General features: G+C 46.1%; 6 protein-coding genes across 6 annotated transcripts; 5 read left to right on the forward strand and 1 right to left on the reverse strand.

Annotated features, from left to right (window-relative positions):
• Positions 1 to 1,979: 1,979 nt before the first annotated feature.
• UA08_06847 (hypothetical protein) lies at positions 1,980 to 3,560 on the forward strand (the record flags this gene model as incomplete). Its single annotated transcript, XM_020269169.1, has 1 exon — positions 1,980 to 3,560. The coding sequence occupies one exon, from the start codon at positions 1,980 to 1,982 to the stop codon at positions 3,558 to 3,560; it is 1,581 nt and encodes a 526-aa protein (XP_020118388.1).
• Positions 3,561 to 4,264: 704 nt separating this feature from the next.
• On the forward strand, positions 4,265 to 6,797 carry UA08_06848 (Drug resistance protein; the record flags this gene model as incomplete). Its single annotated transcript, XM_020269170.1, has 4 exons — positions 4,265 to 5,714; positions 5,932 to 6,189; positions 6,507 to 6,684; positions 6,749 to 6,797. 4 exons carry the CDS (start codon positions 4,265 to 4,267, stop codon positions 6,795 to 6,797), a joined length of 1,935 nt encoding a protein of 644 aa, XP_020118387.1.
• Positions 6,798 to 9,041: 2,244 nt separating this feature from the next.
• UA08_06849 (hypothetical protein) lies at positions 9,042 to 10,605 on the forward strand (the record flags this gene model as incomplete). The annotated part of the gene is made up of 4 exons (XM_020269171.1): positions 9,042 to 9,139; positions 9,260 to 9,424; positions 9,499 to 10,280; positions 10,346 to 10,605. 4 exons carry the CDS (start codon positions 9,042 to 9,044, stop codon positions 10,603 to 10,605), a joined length of 1,305 nt encoding a protein of 434 aa, XP_020118390.1.
• A 350-nt stretch (positions 10,606 to 10,955) lies between these two features.
• Positions 10,956 to 11,557, reverse strand: UA08_06850 (hypothetical protein; the record flags this gene model as incomplete). The annotated part of the gene is made up of 2 exons (XM_020269172.1): positions 10,956 to 11,024; positions 11,135 to 11,557. The coding sequence occupies 2 exons, from the start codon at positions 11,555 to 11,557 to the stop codon at positions 10,956 to 10,958; spliced, it is 492 nt and encodes a 163-aa protein (XP_020118389.1).
• Positions 11,558 to 13,559: 2,002 nt separating this feature from the next.
• Positions 13,560 to 16,288, forward strand: UA08_06851 (hypothetical protein; the record flags this gene model as incomplete). Its single annotated transcript, XM_020269173.1, has 3 exons — positions 13,560 to 14,012; positions 14,087 to 14,781; positions 14,989 to 16,288. 3 exons carry the CDS (start codon positions 13,560 to 13,562, stop codon positions 16,286 to 16,288), a joined length of 2,448 nt encoding a protein of 815 aa, XP_020118396.1.
• A 992-nt stretch (positions 16,289 to 17,280) lies between these two features.
• On the forward strand, positions 17,281 to 18,320 carry UA08_06852 (hypothetical protein; the record flags this gene model as incomplete). Its single annotated transcript, XM_020269174.1, has 3 exons — positions 17,281 to 17,561; positions 17,617 to 18,040; positions 18,096 to 18,320. 3 exons carry the CDS (start codon positions 17,281 to 17,283, stop codon positions 18,318 to 18,320), a joined length of 930 nt encoding a protein of 309 aa, XP_020118391.1.
• Positions 18,321 to 18,593: the final 273 nt, after the last annotated feature.

Raw genomic sequence — 18,593 nt, forward strand, 5'->3', positions numbered from 1 at the left:
AACAAGCTGTGGTTCTACTCAACAATTCCATTGCCTCTGGTCACCAAGTATTGCTAAAGGATGACAATATCACGCGATTCTACAAATCGAATCCCACCTCACTGGATGATTCTCCATTTCGAGTAAATTTGGTTACTTTCAACTTTACCAACGCATTCACAGTTTATAATGACCGGACTCCGACACAATATCTGTATGACCCCTCGAAGTATCACACTCTGTAAACTTTCCTTCGGCCTTCCCTTACGTGGGTTCTGGCAGCAAATGCGACATGGGGCTCAAGTGGGTGTGTCGACAGCGTCCGGCCTAGCATTGATATTGGCTCGAACTGCAAAGGATCCTTCATCAACGCCCAAAGCGCTTGGTTCTGGGCAATTAGAGAAGCTATACAAATTGAGATTATGTTTTGTGACTTTTTTCCGATCTTTGAATGTCTTTATTAATAATTATGGCATCTTACTTCTTGGGTTAGGTAGAGCAGGAGTGCAAATGGATTCTATTTATTTTTCTATATGAAGTCATTTTCAAAAAGCGTATGTCTTGTATTATATACCTAGCAAGGCAATGTTCCAGTGATCATGACCATTACTTAGGTATCAAACAATGATAAAAGTTCATGCACACCCCGCGCATAACGTACACAGTGAAGAGGCTTGCACTCGCGAGGAAATTTCCGAAGGCCCCAAGCCCTGGCCCGCATCTGCTTTTATGAATCATAAGATCAGCAAGTTATCAAGCACAGCAAGATATGATCAATTAGATATAGTTTGTGTGTAACATATGTTCGGACGATGTCGACAGTGACTCCATTAACGGCAAGAATATCAAAAGTCTTCTCGGCCATCTCAGTTCGGCAAAATAAGATTTTTCCTCATTTCATGATACACTTTCGGGCAGAGAATGTACTTAAGTGGGTAGGGTCGACTTACTAGCATGTCTAGCCATATATAATCCATTGCTAAGTAGCGAATCGGGACTACAACATCATAGTAGCTAAGCGAAAGCCTGTCAGATTGATAGAAGGTCACTGGAAGATAATGGGAGCTCTCTACGAAGAGTGGGATGCAGGATCTCTATTTATATTTTATCCGCGCTTACTATCCTCGCATTTGTATCTTAGGGATAACCCCATACGAGCAAAGACTTGTAGCTTGGAAACTCTTCCATAGACAAACTAGAGTAGTCAAGACATATGATGCCGGATGATTGTGAATTAGTCATATGTTGTAGTTGTAAACGCAGCTACATCGGAAGATAATATTACGTATACTCTTCTTTTGCAACGACATATGCTGTTTTGCCCCCAAAATCTAGAAGACCAGAGTAGTAAGACTAGTATTGAGTAAGAGAACAATAAAAAACAGTAATAACCAGTCTTATCGAAGTAGGGTTATTTGGCTTAGGGCTAATGTCGCAATCGCCTCGTTCAATTAGGGCTTAACCAACCAGAGGCGCAAAATTTACAAAATCGAAGAAAATGGAAAGGGGACCAGAAAGAATACATTTGCATCAATCAATGTTGACCATCTTTGAACATGCCAACTGGCGTTATTGCTTCTGTGATGTGTCGATATGACTCATAATCTGTCATTCTTACGGGTTTCAGAAGATGGGCAGCGGGCACCGAAAGAAGATTAACCTGGCTATGCATATAACTACTATCTTGATTATTTACACATAGGTATATGTAGTTGGAGCCAACGGAGTAGAAACGGTGGCATTGGCTATATGCATTGGCTATATGCATTGGCTATATTTTAGCACCAAAATTACTCACAATGACTCTTCGTGCGTTTAAACCGAGTTTTCAAGCCCAAAAGAGGATCAATTTTTGGGAATGTTAGTTGCTATGTTATAATTAGGGGAGTGTATATAGCCCTTTCCCCGGGCGAGATGCTGCGACGTGGTAAGTGACAGCAAATCCTTCCAGAGCTCATTCTCCTTTACTGAGCCAACCACCCCCCCCAAATGCAGGCAAAATGGCAAATAGTGCGATGAATTCACATACTATCACCGAGACTAGTAGAGTTTTACCTACATCTCAGACTGAAAGTCCAATCTCAGTACCGCTTTCAATCTTCGATGCAACGTGTACTCGATTTTCGCCCACACGGTGTATCTGGCTATTCGACCATCACAGCGACACACCTGAACAAAAAACACTATGCAGTCGCCTCAGAACATCTTTCATCTCCACACCCGACGAATTCCCACAATGGGCGGTCCAGCTCCAATGGTCGTCTCTCAATGCAAATGGCAATCACACAGAACGTTTCCATCGCATAAACATAGTATACGGGTCTCCTCAAGATCCCGGAGTGGAGTGGAAGACGGCCTATCATCCATCCCACTCTTCGAAAGACTTTGCGCCCCTAGCATCTGAAAGAGCATCAAGGACAACGTGGCGAGGTGATGGATTTGTGCAGTCGGAACTGCTTTCAAATACTGCATTAGCAGCATTACACGACATGAAAAGCTACAAGGGATTACCCGCAATGACAGTTCAGATAACTCTTTTTCGAGACGGCGGATATGCCGTTGGGGTGAAGTTGGCCCATCCGCTAGGGGATGCACAGGCATTGATGGTGTTTGTGCAACGGTGGGCGGCCAAGAGCCGGTGTCTTCATGGAGACACAGAGAGCCCGTCACTCATGCCTCCTCCAGTATTCAACCCACAGCTACTAGATTCCCATGCATCAGGGGACATCGATGGTTCGGCTAATGATCCTCGGCTCGCTGCAATTGCACGAGAACTGCCTCTGCATCGCTACAATTGCTGGGAATCCGATGCCCCCGGATACCTGCCAGCATTCCTTTCAACCCTAGAAAGCTCAATGCCTCCAAAATCGTTCCTCGACACCGTCGAACTCTCTCCTGCCGATACGGCACCGTGGACCACGTGGGACGTTTCCCGTTCGGTTGACTACGTGCAAATGCATTTTACTGGAGCAGCACTTGACAAACTACGATCACCAGCATTGAGCAATCACCACGAGAGTCCCCGCTTGTCGCGACTGGATCTTCTCTTAGCCCATGTTTGGTCTGCGATCAACCGCGCGCGCGGAATGGCAGAAAGGCCCGACGATGTTTTCTTAGATTTTACACTAGGTGCCCGTTCGCGTGTTCGACCTCCGCTACCACACTCGTGGATCGGATCGCCGCTTTTTCTGACAAACATTAAACGGAGTGGTTCAGCAGCATGCGAAGACAGCGTCGCAAGCCTGGCCAGCGCGATTCGTAATACGATAAGGCTGTTCACGCCAGAAAAAGTAGGTGCGATGCTCCATGACGCAGCCTACGAGGCCGCCCCAGATCGACTTTGGCAATGCTTTCCAGGGAAAAGACATGTCATTGTAACCTCGTGGCTCCGCTTAGACGTGGATCTGGTGGACTTTGAGGGAATGGGAATGAGACCGCGTTATGTCCACGCAGTGATGCCGAAAGTAGACGGCTTGCTGCAGGTATTCGACTCCGCGGTTGATGACGGGGGCATGGACATTGCGCTTTACCTGGACAGTGAAGCAATGGAGAAGTTGCTCGCTGTGCTATGTGAAGATTAGTTTGCGGGTTGTCGTCGGAACTATGAAATCCCGTGACCCACCCGCTCCTTAGTAAGCCAGGGCTAACTAGTTAACTACATACAACGTCGCACGTCGCGTTGACGTCACGAGGCCGACTCCTCTGGCTGCCTCAGGACGCATTCATGCTCTTTCGCTCCGCCATCCTTGCAGACGTCGTACGCGCATATCGTGTCGTGTCGTCGACGATATCCAGACCTGCACACACAGCGCAACCATGATCCTACTGACTCCGTCCCGGCCGGGCCCTCTCGAGAACGCCGTCGCCCCGGGAAGTGGAGATTGACGGATATATACAACGCTATATCCGGATATCAAGCCTTACCAACGCAACTTTGCATCCCGGATTTATCGTCTAGATTTTGCTGCATCCAATCGCGAATAAGGGGCGGTGGACACCCCTGTACCTCAATGATGACGCTGATTATTTTTTTTTTCTCTCTCTTCTCTCTCGCTCCGAGTCTACATAAATCCATACCTAGGTACTCTCCATCTCACTTGACTAGGTAGTCTCTGTGGCGCCATAAAACCAAGTGCTGTGAAGCCTGACTGGACTGTTGCTCTGGAAATCAAAAAAGCAATAGAGGGGACAGAGCAAGGCTTAACTTTTACACCAAGGAATAAGACGCGGAAGCCGTCACGAGCCCTAGATTGTCCAGGACCCTAGATACCAATCATCTTCAACCATGGGGGATCCGCTCGATACAGATGACCCTGTCCTTGAGGCGCAATTGTCCCGGACGGAGTCATTGCGTGCAGCAGCTCATACGTTCAGCCCCGTTCATGAGGTGCTGTTTGTGACGGTTGTGTGTATGGCCCAGTTCATGACCCAGGCAGCTCTGTCGACTTGTCTATCGCCGCTAGATATCATCGGGGATAGCTTCGACATCGGCAATCCGGGAATCTTGAGTTGGTTGATTGCCGGCTATTCGTTGACAGTCGGCACGTTTATTCTCTTCTTTGGACGATGCGGAGACCTATTTGGCTATCGTGTCATGATGATTATAGGCTTCTCCTGGTTCGCCATCTGGTCGATGGTGGCAGGCGTGAGCGTCTACTCTAATTACATCCTGTTTATCTTCGCGCGCGCTCTGCAGGGGCTCGGTCCGGCAATGTTATTTCCAAACGCTCTCGCAGTCCTGGGAGCCACCTACCCACCAGGAAACAAGAAGCGTCTGATCTTTGCTCTTTTTGGAGGAAATGCTCCCAGCGGAGCAGTGGTAGGTGGGGTGTTTGCGGCACTATTCAGTCAATTGTCGTGGTGGCCCTGGTCCTTTTGGTGTACGGCCATTTACTGTCTGATCCTCGCCGTTCTTGTTTATCTTGTAGTCCCGCCGACACCATCTCATACGCAGGGTATGCGGTTCTGGACACTCGTCTCCGAGCTCGACGTTGCTGGAGCAGCTCTGGGAATCACTGGATTGGTCCTAGTCAATATCGCTTGGAACCAAGCTCCAGTGGTGGGCTGGCAAGAAGCTTATGTTTATGTTCTACTCATCATCGGGTTCATATTTCTCGCCGTATTCATCTACTATGAGAGCAAAATTTCTAAACATCCGCTAATTCCCTTTGAAACCCTCAATGCGGATGTTTCTTTTATCCTGGGCTGCGTGTCATGTGGCTGGGCCAGTTTTGGCATCTGGATATATTATGCGTGGAGGTTTTTGGAGAATATTCGCGGAAACTCACCGTTACTGACAGCTGCACAGTTTGTCCCTGTGTCACCATCGGGCCTTCTCGCTTCGTTTGCCACAGCTTATCTCATGGTCAAAGTAAGGCCCGGGTGGATCATGCTAGTGGCACTCTCCGCATTTACATTAGGAAGTGTCTTGATGACCATCAACCCAGTGCACGAGACATATTGGGCGCTCACATTCGTCTCCCTGCTTGTCATGCCATGGGGCATGGACATGTCTTTTCCGGCAGCAACAGTGATCTTATCAGATGCAGTCGGCCGGCGCAATCAAGGCATGGCGGCGTCCTTGGTGACCACTGCGGTAAACTACAGCATCTCAATTGGACTCGGTATTGCGGGAACGGTGGAAGTGCATGTTAATAATGGTGGATTGACTTTCGAAGACAAGCGCAAAGGGTACCATGGGGCACAATACATGGGTATCGGGATTGGTGGACTTGGTATAGCCCTGAGTATACTCTATTTGATACACAGCGCAAGGCGTCCATCACCAGAAACTAAATTGGGATAATTAGACATTATTTTACTCCTTTGTCATTTCAGTCGTCTCTGCCAACAAGTTTTGTGTTTAGAGTCTATAGACTCTTGATAGATTAGTCAAGGATTCCCCTCCGCCCTGGACAAAGCATAAGTATTATTAGTTAAACTGTTATCAAGCAACAATGTTCTCGCAAATAATGAGAAATCTTGGCCATAATCCGTTCCGGGGCCAGCCGAGTCACGTGATGTCGAATGCTGCCCGAATAGGCCTAGCTTGCCAAGCATCCAAGCCGAGAGCGACTGCACCCGAAGCGCGGCCACCTCAACCTCCAAGACCGAAAGGAAACTTCGTTCCAGCTGCCACAACACCTCCAATTCCTCGCATCCTCGCTGAATATTCACAATGGGTGGTGGATTCGATCCCAAGCATGGAAGGTACGTTTTGGCACTGGTTATATCGCCCCTAACGGTGCTATAGACCTGTGGCCGGTCGGTCCTCGCAGAGTATTGGCTAACATAACTTTCTGTCGACAGCTACCAACAAGGATGGGGTGCCCATAGTAAGCTACTTCCTCTGCTCTGTTGTTCTCGATCCCCGGGAAATTCAATGCGATCGCGTCTCCGTTGTCAATATAGGACCCTTTGTACCGCCTACATGTCGAACGGCTATGCTCAAGCACACCCTAAATGGCCCTTCGCGCTCCACACAAGACGTTCTGTTGGGGACTTACACTTACTTTTTCTTTTCCTAGTTTCTCGGCCTGAGAAGGGCATTGCCACATACACACTCTCTCCCAACCGCCAACGCTTGTTCCCCAACTTCTGGCACACCGCTATCTTCAACACCTTCCGACGTTTCCGTCATCAAGTCCTCTATGTCGCACCTCCCTTCATTGTGGCATACTCACTGATGAACTGGGCCACTGAAGAGTATGCATCTCCTGTCGTTTTTTATCTGACATCGCTCCAAGATAAACAGCTGACGCGGAATTAGGAATGAATTTCTGAACTCTAAAGCCGGTCGGGAAGGTGGTCATGAGTAAATCTCACTCGACTGACTTACCTGTTGTACATCACACAATGGCATCCTTCCTATGTCATTTGTCATGTTGTACAGTATGAGCATAGCAGATTTGGGTGACCTGTGGATAGACGTTTGTGCTCAGCCACCGGCTGATTCTCCAGTCATTTTGTAACTTTTTCTCACTTGCCATCAACATATCATACCAAATATATGAAATGTCTTCTATATGTTGTCTCCTGAAGTTTCCGGCATAAACTTGAATATAGTATGTTCATGAGCTGGAAGCTTTTGACTTACCGAATGAACCTTGGGAAGCATACATGCAAAAATCTTATATCAAAGTCTGTTCTGGGTAAGCGGAGAAATTACTTCAATCACGCATGTGTGGCGCACATAAATAGCCTTTCAAGCTCTTTGTAAGGACAGGTCAGATATCTTAACATTCGATTACTCAAGCCAGCTCTCCCTTTACATCTATACCTTGTCCACTTCTCCAGCCTCTGACGAAGTGCAGAATCTTTATCAAGGCTGCTTTACCACTCAGCTTCATAAATCCTCTAAATATATGTCCTACGTTCCCCCTTTTGTATATCTGCACTGGCTGCACAGGACAAAGTAGTTCACGGCCTATTATGCCTATCGAGGCATCCACCCGTTGCGCCATATCATCTGTCTACATCCCGTAATGGCTTGTCAAAAATAGAGTAACCTGTGATCCCATTCTGGGTCGAAGACCAGCAATCAAAGTCACACCCTTCCGGTTTCATTAGTGAAAAATACTTTGCGTCACAGACAACTCTATGTTACCGTCCTCACCCTTGGGTGGGAATTCATCCATGCTGTACGAGCGCCTTTCAAAAAGAATTATCTTTTCTTCTTTCCAAATCATTTGATTACGCTCCTTCAGTATAACGTCTTGCGGGAGTGTATAATGGATCGTAACCTTCTCAAACCTCTTGATACCCGAAATTTCTTAGTGAAAGCTGTACATGTCTTGCAATACTCGTTATTTCCCAGAGATATTTCACTATCCCTGAACCCTACCTACCTTCAACATACTGTTCCGCATGAAAGCTAGATTGCTATTATTTCACGTCCTCAACGGCGGGATAACCTCATTATAGCCTTTAGGCAATTAGATAAAAACGCATAGTGTCAAACCACAATAGTATCCATGGCCAACGATTGCGCGACGCGGAGTCATAGTATAGTTGCCACCATGGGATGCCAGTGGCTGGGAAGTCACTGAGGGACTTTGGCGGAAATGGAGATGGTCGATGAAGGGTTGTGTGGATATAATAGAAGCTATAAACCGTTGAAGAACCCTTCAGCGGGAGGAAGTGCTTTTTCCAGGAAACGAGATGGGGACTAAAACAATGAGTGTTGGCATATTGTGCGTAGATATGTTTATTACATCATTGACCGTTTTGGAAGCTATCTTCGATATCCGTCAAGTGTCAAATGATACAACTTAAGCATCACACATTATGCAGGGATAAATACCTGACTCGATTTGGGTTTTATATTCCAATAATAGAAAGAGATCTACCTAGGTAGGTGGATAGTATACCTAAGTTTTAACCCCCACGGACTGCTTAGTCTGAGGTATAATGACTGTCCGGGGCTCACAACCAAAAGTACCTGGCTGCAAAGAGATATGACAAAACTTTCTCTCATTACCATCTTGATCATCACCTCAAAGACGTTCGGATTATTATTGCGTCAGTAAACTTGGGTCAGAACTGCGCTAAATTGTCGAATCTAACAGCGCCATCGACAGCATGGGCATGCATGCAGAGAGCAAACCTGGATGCTACATCATGCAACTAGCATCCTTGGCCATACCGCAATCAGTACTGATCGCACGGGGAACACTGGGGTTATCTAGTCTCTCCGCATTTCTCCAGTCCGGCAGTTGCTGGCTCGGGGTATCTTGTACCGAGGGATGCTTACATTCTTAAAATCAAAGTGTAACCCTCAAACTTTGCAAAGATCCCTGCTCCGTTATATTGTTGCCACCATATTTTGAAATTCTTTCTTCATTGAGCATTGGGTCTCTTTAGGGAGACACTGCCAGAATAGAGGTAAAGAGAATGCCGCTATGGAAACATAACCTTCGGGGCAGGGCCTTGATCGCTGCTATTACTGCTGCGACTTGCCAGGCGTTTTTGCTTCTGGGTTACGATCAAGGTATCTTCGATAGTGTCTCTGTGGAATAGAAACAATTTAAGTGGCCAAGCAATTGATTCACCTCTCAGGTGTCATGTCCGGTATCATTGGAGCCAACAATAGGTTTGGTCGCGACTTCAACAATCCAGACGCAAGTATGCAGGGAAATATCACGGCTCTTTATGACATAGGGTGCGTGGTGGGATCTATCATATGTTATTTCATCGCAGAACGACAGGGTCGGCGAGCTATGCTTATGGCTGGCGGAACTATTATGATCATCGGAACGATTATACTGTCTTCATCGTACAGTATCGGGCAGCTCATAGCCGGGCGTATAATAACCGGCATTGGAAACGGCATGAACTCATCCACAGCACCTGTATATCAGAGCGAATGCTCGCCAGCGGCATACCGAGGTGCCCTCCTGACTATGCAGGGCACGGTGACTATCCTAGGTGTGGTTATTGCATACTGGTATGCTAATGCTCTTCTTATGACGATATATAGCAGGAAACACAACTTTCAGATACTAAGATCATCTGCCACAGGACGGACTATGGAACTAGTTTCTACGAATCCGATTTTCAGTGGCGCTTTCCTCTTGCCTTTCAGGCATTTTTTGCCGTTTGCTTGGTACTTCAAATTGTAGGATTGCCAGAGACACCTCGATGGCTAGTCGCACACGATCGCTACGAAGAGGCTCGCACCGTGGTATCCGATCTACTTGAGCAACCAGTTACAGATTCCGAAGTAAATGCAATCATCGACGACATCCGAATTGGGCTAGAAGACGAGCAACGAGACGGTCCATTCCAGATTAAAGAATTGTTTTCATGGGGCAAGGTTCAGAATTTCCGTCGACTACTAATCACCATTTCCATACAGCTAGGCCAGCAATTCACTGGCTCCAATATGATCAACTACTATGGTCCGACCATATTTCAGGACAACATGGGCTTGAGCCGTAACCTATCCCTGATTCTTGCCGGCTGCATGGAATGTACCTATCTTGTTGGTTCCGCAATTCCTGTGTTTCTTATGGATCGGTATGGCCGACGGACTTTGCTCATTGCCAGCTCCGCTGGGCTTTGCCTATGCTTCGTCATGGTAACCATTCTTTTATCGATTGGCACAGTCAGTGCAGCCTACGGAGCTACTGCATTCATTTTCATTTTTCAGCTTCTCTATGGGATTGGATGGCTTCCCGTTCCGTGGTTCTACCCTTCAGAGATTAATACCACTCGCACACGATCCAAGATGCAGGCGGTTGCATCAGGCTGGAACTGGATGTTCGTGTTTACGGTCGTTAAAATTACGCCTATTGCATTTGGTAAACTGCATCCTTTCTTTCTACTTCGTTTTGTTTTTCGGGCGCTGACTACTATGATCCCACAGCGAATATCGGCTGGCGTACATTTATTATCTTCGCAGTGTTGAATGCCGTTTTTATACCCATGGTTTACTTCTTTTATCCTGAAACGAAAGGAATTGAACTCGAGGATATACCTCTCCTGTTTGCAAAGGGTGGCTTTACAGGCGGAGTTCTCACAACAAAGGGCAAGACCATCGTGCCACACCAACACGGCGATGAGGTAATGGCGGAAAAGGGAGATGTACACAAAAAGGAAGTAGAGCGAGTGGAAACAGAAATATAGAAGGTTTGTGCGTCAATGACAGAGCCATTTACAGGTTGTTGAACAACTACCTAGGTAGGACTTTTGTTAATGGATTGAACTGTCAATATACAAAATCAAGATGTGTGGAAACGTTAAGGCGCAGAATATTTTATCCACCATCGGCCCACTTCTTCTGAAATAGTAGATGATTAAGAATAAAGTCAGGTTTCAAACAGAGCATTCTCACTCTTCCCTCTCTAGACATAACAAAAAACTATAAGCAGGTCCTCGACGAATTTTAGTTGCATCTTTAAAAATTTCCACTCAAGGGTTATATATGCACACCTTGACATTATCACGTTCGTGGCATCGGCATGGCAGATAATAATTCAGCGAATCTCTCTTGAATTTCCCTCTTTTTCTCTGCAAACAAACCGGACGATGCCTGGGCCGAACGCCTAGTGAGATTCAATGATTCGCCATTATTCACTTTGGCGATCAAGTCTTTGTCCGGGAATGTCAAGCAGACAGGCATATCTAAAGGCAACATTCGTAGCCCTTGACAGACCTGCTTAAGTTGTTCGGCAGCCTTTCCACCACCATGGCCACCATAGCTCACAATCATTGCCGGTTTGCCCTTCCATTCGTTGAATAAGTAGTCTAGCGCATTTTTCAAACTTGCAGGATATCCCCAGTTATACTGGGGAGTAACGAAGATAAAAGCTTGATATGAGGCTATTTCTCGCGACCAGCGCTGCGTATGTTCATGTTGGTATTCTTGAGCTGAAAAGATGCGAGACGGGATTCCTGGCTCATTATACAGCGGCAAGTTCCAGATTGCAAGATCTACTATAGCTAGCTTTGCTGAAAGTTGGCTATCTTGAAGCGTTTCTTGGACGAATTCCGCAATTTGGAGGCCCGCACGATGCTCCCTTTGGCTACCAACGACAATGGCGGCTTTTGGTATGGTGTCAGAAGTGGTTGCTGTCATTTTGCTGGCACTGAATCGAATAATGTTTGAAAGAGGGGATAACAAATCTGCAAGTATAGAATTTGGTCAAAATTTTACACCAGGCTGCTTTCTAGGTTGCCAGCATTAAAGCCAATGGAGAACGCTGCAGCCTAGAACATTGACAGCGGATGAGGCGGCTCGCACGGCCCGCTTTAATGTACGAAACTCCGTGTTAGGGCTGGGGCCATCTCAAAGCTGGCATTGCTTTACCGTCGGTTTTTGACATTTAATCAATGAATTTCAATGGTTTTATGGACTGAGGATACATCAAATTAACAAGACTACAGGGGATTATCAGCTAACCAGCTCGAAGGTCACGTTCACTCCCGAAAACTACTCTTTTATCTAGGTGCAATTCCTTGAGAAAATGAGAAACAACTTAATTAGCTTTAAGATGAAAAAAAAAAACTCTTATCTGTTTTGACTTCACAAAGTCTGCCAGCTTTTTGAAGGAACGTCTCCTTTGCGGCAATCAATGTCATGTTGTAGCCTTAGGGTCTTTTCAGGATTCAATCAACATATAGAAAAGGGAAACAGAAAGAATACTTGGTTTTCCCAAGATGAAAACAACAACTGGGAGTTTTTCGTCTAAGTTACTGATACGAGAGTTATAATTCAGTTCCCAAACTAGATTTGCAATTAGACACCAAGTATTCTTGTCTGGAGTTTTGGTAAGAAAGACCGTACTTGAAATTGAAACTTCAGGAGTCCCCACCACCGGGGCTAGCCGGATGCTATTAAAAAGCATCTGGGGCTGTCAGTGGCCTTGTAAGGCATAGGTAACCTTCAAGTGGTAGCCATAAGTGAATTGCAGCTTGACTTGAACTCACGAAGGTGGATTCTCTTTGTAGCCAATTGTTGGCCAGTGATAGGAAAGACAAAAAGACAACAAGAGCATTCCTATTATTTGTCTGCAAGAGAAATTTTATCAGCCAATCTCTACAAACATGCAGTCGTCTCATTCCTTCTTCATAACCTCTGTTTGAGATTTGCCTGGCAAAGTCCCTTCATGTGTGTCAGATGACGACAAATAAAGGTAGACAGATTAATAATTGGCAAACCGTCGAGACCGCGTAACAGGATTGACATAAGGTTCCCGGCCGAACTCTTTTGTGATGTTCTTCTCTGAAGTTGTTCGTTGTTTCGTAAACGAAGGTGATGCAAGGGGCAGCTTATGATTGGCTTATGTAATCGACAGCGGTAAGGCCCACTCTAGATTTGAATGGATCCATTCCGACTGGTGGACTCGGACAGTTCGCATGGTTATTGGAGGATAGTACGGAATAGCGGGACGTGGACCCGCTCCGGATGATTTCGCGTCTCTGATTGGCCTAATACTTGGAGCGACTGAAGACGTCAAGATATGAGTATAACGATATCAGATTATCAATCAATACAATTGCTAACACCTATACTAATTAGGATTTGTTTGCGAAAGTACTACTAACAGGCTGACAACGTTTATCATTATTGATAGCAATGACTGTGCAAAAGTAATTCTCTCGGGAGGGTCTTTGTCCTCTTGGTGTTTATGGAGAGCAACAGATAAATATTGGGGATCTAGACGGCTGTTGTGCTCCGTGATCCGTATGTGCCAAACCGAGGCAAGCCCCGTTATATCCTAACATTTTGAGCTAAACATGATTGGCACCGTGTTCCCACGGAAGCATGATCGACATTGTCATGACGTTAGCCGAGGACGGCTGACGCATGCGTTAAAAGGGCTCCCGTTTTTCTCTTCGTCCCATTGGGAGAAGGATCATTTTTCTTAACATCTATCGTTTGCTCAAAGATACATACATTGCATCTGTACAAGCCTAGCCTTTGTCTAATTGTTTGTTGTTGTCATAAATTAGGTATTGACTTTTGTAAAAGCACTACCCTAAGCCATAAACCCGCGGTAGCATGTCGCCACTGCTTTCATTATTTCCCGATTGACACAGAAGGCAGAAGTACTTCAGGATTAGAGTCCATACTAGTGATGTCTGATTCTCCGCGAGAAGACATACATTCGCCACGGCAGCAGCAGAGCGCACCCAATACAGAGCTAAATGCAGGCACCGCCGGCGTTCCGACAAGACGGGAAACCTTGACGCCCTCAAGTAGCTCTAGAGCACCTGAAGCTAAGGCTTCGGGAGAAAAAGTCTGGATTCCTCGGGCTTCAACGCGAATAAGGCCCTTCACACGTATCCGAACGAAGCACGCCTGTGAAGCCTGTCGAAGGCGGCGAATAAAGTGTGATGGAGGCCGACCCGTGTGTCAAGGTTGCGCGGCAACTGGTACGGAATGCGTGTATTCTGATCATAAAAGAGCTCGAGACACACAAGAGATGAAGTCTTTAAAATCCACGGTGGATAAATACGAGCATCTGTTGCGCGATCTTTTACATGAGGTCCCCTCAAGTGCTGCAAAACGAATCAAGTTGAATTTAACAGTAAGGCCACTAAGGTATCCACGCTCATATTAGTAGGGGTCTAATGTTAGTCTTCATAATGCGTGGGGAAATAGCCAGCGGTATCTTCTTCGCAAAGCCGCCATCCGTCTGTATCAAGTTCGTCGACCTCGTCAGCTGGCTCAGTTACGGGAATCGACACGATAGGCGAGGATCTCAATAGAGATGAACAGTCAAGGGCTACAGGTTTCATGGGCAAAAACTCCGTTCTCGCCTGGCTACGGAACTTAGAGTCAGACAGCGGATTCCGGGCGTCAACAGAACAGAGTATGGAAATGATGGGTGGTTTGCAGGTTAATCGGGCTCACTCCTCACATTTTGATGGCAGCAAGGCCAGCTATTTTTTAGACGATAAACAACTCCCAACATCCCGATTCGTCGATTCACTTACACTGCCGCGCAGACAGCTAGCCGATTGGATCTTGACATCATATTTCACATCTGTACACACATTCTTCCCCATTGTTCGCGAAAATCTGTTCCGCGAACAATATAGAAACTTGTGGGGAGCCGTCAGCCCTAGGCCTGGACGGAAGTGGCTGGCAATATTCAATATGATTCTCGCTATCGGTTGCAGGCAATTGGGATTTCAAGGACCGTTGCCGATAGACGTGAAGGATGAGATATTCTTCTCCCGCGCACGAACCTTGAGTGTAAACGAAAACATGGCATTCGAACACGCAGACCTACAGCAAGTCCAGGTTGAAGCACTTGTAGGGCTGTACTTTGTGGTTTCCACACAGATTAATAGGTGAGTTCTATGTTGGTTGAAATGGGTAATGACCCCCGTCAGCGCAACGTGTTTCGAAAACGACCTCACAAGTTGGGAAATCGTCACTGACTCATCCTTTCGTTCCCCACGCAGAGCCTATAAGGTCTCCGGAATAGCAATTCGATCAGCCATGGCTTTGGGAGTGAATTTGCGAATTACTGATTCAGAACTACATCGAACGTCCAGAGAGGCCCGTTCCCGGCTCTGGTGGTCTATCTACGTGCTGGAAAATCTCCTGTCACATATGACAGGTCGGCCTACTTGCATAGGCAGCGCGGCATTCTCAGTCGAGCCACCTATGCCCTTTAATGAGGATATGTTTGAGCACCCAAAAGCGGTCGAGCTGCTAACAGACGAACCTCTTCGCCGACGATGTCTCAAGTGGTCATTAGATGAACAGGACAGTAAAGACGAGCTTCAGCATTCTTGGCTTCATGAAATTGAACCGAATCAGGGTCTTCAGTTTTATTATCTAGTTGACCTGATTCATATAGTAGACATTGCCATTGGCGAGCTGTTTTCTCCCACAGGGTTCCAAGCAAGCCGGTCTTACATCAAGCGGCGAATTCAGTTCTATGACCAGAGAATAGACTTTTGGCTATCAGGACTGCATCCCTCATTCCGCTTCACCGACGAACATTGCAATCCGGCATTGCAAAATCTATCGCAGGAACAAACTGTTTTGGCACTGCATCATTATAGCGCACGCATCGTTCTATATCGGCCATGCTCCCCTTTCCGTAAATACGACTCCTCGAAAGAGAAAGAATATCACTACATCAGTCAGCGCTGTTTACACTCCGCACTTTCTCTGATTTTCATTTTCCCGGAAACGGTCAGCCTAGATTGGGTTTATAACTTATCTCCATGGTGGTGCATTCTTCACTTTTTGATGCAGGCGAGCACGATCCTCATCATATTCTGCCAGAGCGGCGACGAGTTATATTCCGAACGTCAGAATTGTCTTGAGAACGGCTATATTGGTGAGATTAATAGCAACCAGATCATTAATGCTTGCCGGAAGGCACACAGCTGGCTACATGCTTTATCTAACGTAGATGAATCTTGCCGCCGTGCCTTTCTGCTTTACGATGGTCTCACCCGGCGTATTGGGCTGGACGTAACACCACCCTCTACATCCACGCCACACAAGATGTCTTCCGGATACGAGTACGGTATGCCAATTTCCAATGCAGAATTTAACCAGCAACCATATATGCAAGGCTGGTCTCCGCAGCATGCTGCTATGGCATCAGATGCCTATACAACGCGAAGAGATTTTCCTATACCCGGGGATCCAAGACACTCCGACACAGTTTCATCCATCAACTTGGGCAGTACTAACACCCCTGGTCCTCTGGACGCGATTGAATCAGAAGATATGGGTGACAATATTATTGGCATGACCACGGATTTAATGACGGATAACTATACTCAATGGATTAGGGCAGCTTTGGACCAAGATAGCCTTATGAACCTTGCGTAACTCATGTATGAAACATATGGTAAGTATTTATATATCAAGCCACATTCTGAATTGTATCATATTGGCGACTAAAACCGAAATTCGTGGGGCAATAAATGCAGCTAATTAATAAGACCAGAAGTATGCTGATTAAATTTGATATTAAAAAGGCTGTGGAAGAATGTCCTAAACGGGTTTTGTTGGTCTTATTGAGCTTTGTGGGCAGTGGTCCAATCTCTTTGTTTCCTATCTGTGGCCGTCCAAAATGGATGTATTTTTACTTTCTTGCAGTGCGCTAGTTTAAACTCGATGGTCACAATATATCTGTCATCTTTAGTAACTTCACATAATTGCAGTATGACCGACCTTCATAGGTCACATTTGATTAAGACAACATGCTCACTAAAACGAGTTTCCACCTTGACTGAGGGAGTTAATCATTACTCTATGAGTGGTTCTAGATGTTAAAAGCCCTCACGACTTCCCTTCCAGACATTCTAATGTACGTCAAGAACGAACCTAATGATGAACATAGCTTAGATTAGTAGTTGACTAGTGGGTATGACTGCATGGTCAATTAAAATTAGATGCCATATAATGTGACAGATCTCTATGATCGGCTTTCCTCGAATCTAGCAACCCAAAGATGTCCGGGTTCAATGCCCTTGTGATATTTCTTCATTGTAGGGCATAATTGGCAGAGAGATCCCCGAGCAGGTCCATTTTGTCATTTCTTCAAGACACGTAGAGTGCATACTAAGTACTGCACTGCGCTTCCTTCGGTGGTAAGCCATAATACTTTGTTGGAGTTCCGCCATCCGACACATGCTTATGTGATATAATAACGAGTGCATAAGATACCCTGCAGGGATTAACATAGAAATTTAAGCAGCTTGCTAATCTCGGACACTACAACGTCGCCCGCAGATGTCACAAACACATAATAGTATCAGACAACTATCTATACGAGCTTCAACATTGTTTTACTTCTTTATCTCTTCAGTTATTCAATCATGGCCGACGATTCTACCGCAGCAATATCAAAAGTGCAGATGGATGATGGAGTGCAGCTGAATGTCAAGATACTCGGAGAAGACTCTATGCATACAAAGCCACTGCTCATTGCCCTTCACGGAGCACCGGGGTTATCTACACTAGCTGAGCCAGTGGAATCCTTTGGCTTCCTTTCCGATCGTTTCCGTGTTCTAGTGTACGATGCTCGAGGCAGCGGAGACTCCGACAGTATAGGTCCATTCGATCCTGATCGCTGGACCAAAGACATAGAAAATCTACGGTAACCAAACCCAACTTAAAAAATGCAGTGAGCAGCGATTTAATATGTGCTATAGGATGTGGGCTTCCGCAGACAAATTTGTTCTCGCGGGAGGCTCATATGGAGCGTTCGTTGCTCTTGACTATGCCGTGAGACATGGCGATAGATTATGTGGACTGATTCTGCGAGCCGGGTGGACTGTTGGGAAAGTCGGATCCATGACCGCTGTAGCGAATATTCTCAAATCGAAGAGAGTCAAGCCAGACGCAGCACGTCAGGTTCGGCTATGGTCTGGAACTCTGCATAGTGACAAGGACTTCGAAGATGCAATCATGGAAATCCTACCAATTTATTCACCCCCGAGAGTTTCGTCCAGTGATGATCAATCTGAGTCAGCCGATTTCAAGGGAACGCTCATTTTTCATTCAAAAATACAAAATACTGCTTTTGGAGAGAATATGCCTCGCTTTGACGTGCGTAATCAACTCCAAGATATCAAGGTAAGAATCTTTCCTAGTATTTGTTGAGACATGGTGTCAAACTAACTGATTCTAGGCCCCTACTCTGGTTCTGGTAGGGCGCCATGACTACGCAACGCCAGTATCAGGTAGCAAGGAGATAGCCGATGGTATTCCTAATTCGAGATTGGAGATTTTTGAGAATTCAGGACATAGTCCTTCTTCAGACGTACCCGAGCGGTCCCGAGAGGTCGTCTCATATTTTGTGAAGGTTCGAGGATTGTCCAAGAGATCCCCTAAGGCTAATGGGGATGCAACCTGAGATCTTCTATGCAAGTGATAATGTGGACATGAGACAGTTGGGATTAGTGAAATGAAGAAAGCAACAGGCTCAGAAACCGCAACTCGCAAGACCCAGAGACGTACGGCGAGGTAGTAAGCGTATAATAGATATAGCGCGGAGTCTCTCCTAAGAACATGTCTCCATCACTGGTTCAAATACCTAGGTAAACAGATGATTGCCTGTATAGTTGACACCAAATGGTCCACCAGCGAATCTTGAAAAATCACTTGTCAATCCGAATTTTATTCACTC

Source organism: Talaromyces atroroseus (genome assembly GCF_001907595.1).
Source record: "Talaromyces atroroseus strain IBT 11181 chromosome Unknown scaffold_9, whole genome shotgun sequence".
NCBI classification, from domain to species: domain Eukaryota; kingdom Fungi; phylum Ascomycota; class Eurotiomycetes; order Eurotiales; family Trichocomaceae; genus Talaromyces; species Talaromyces atroroseus.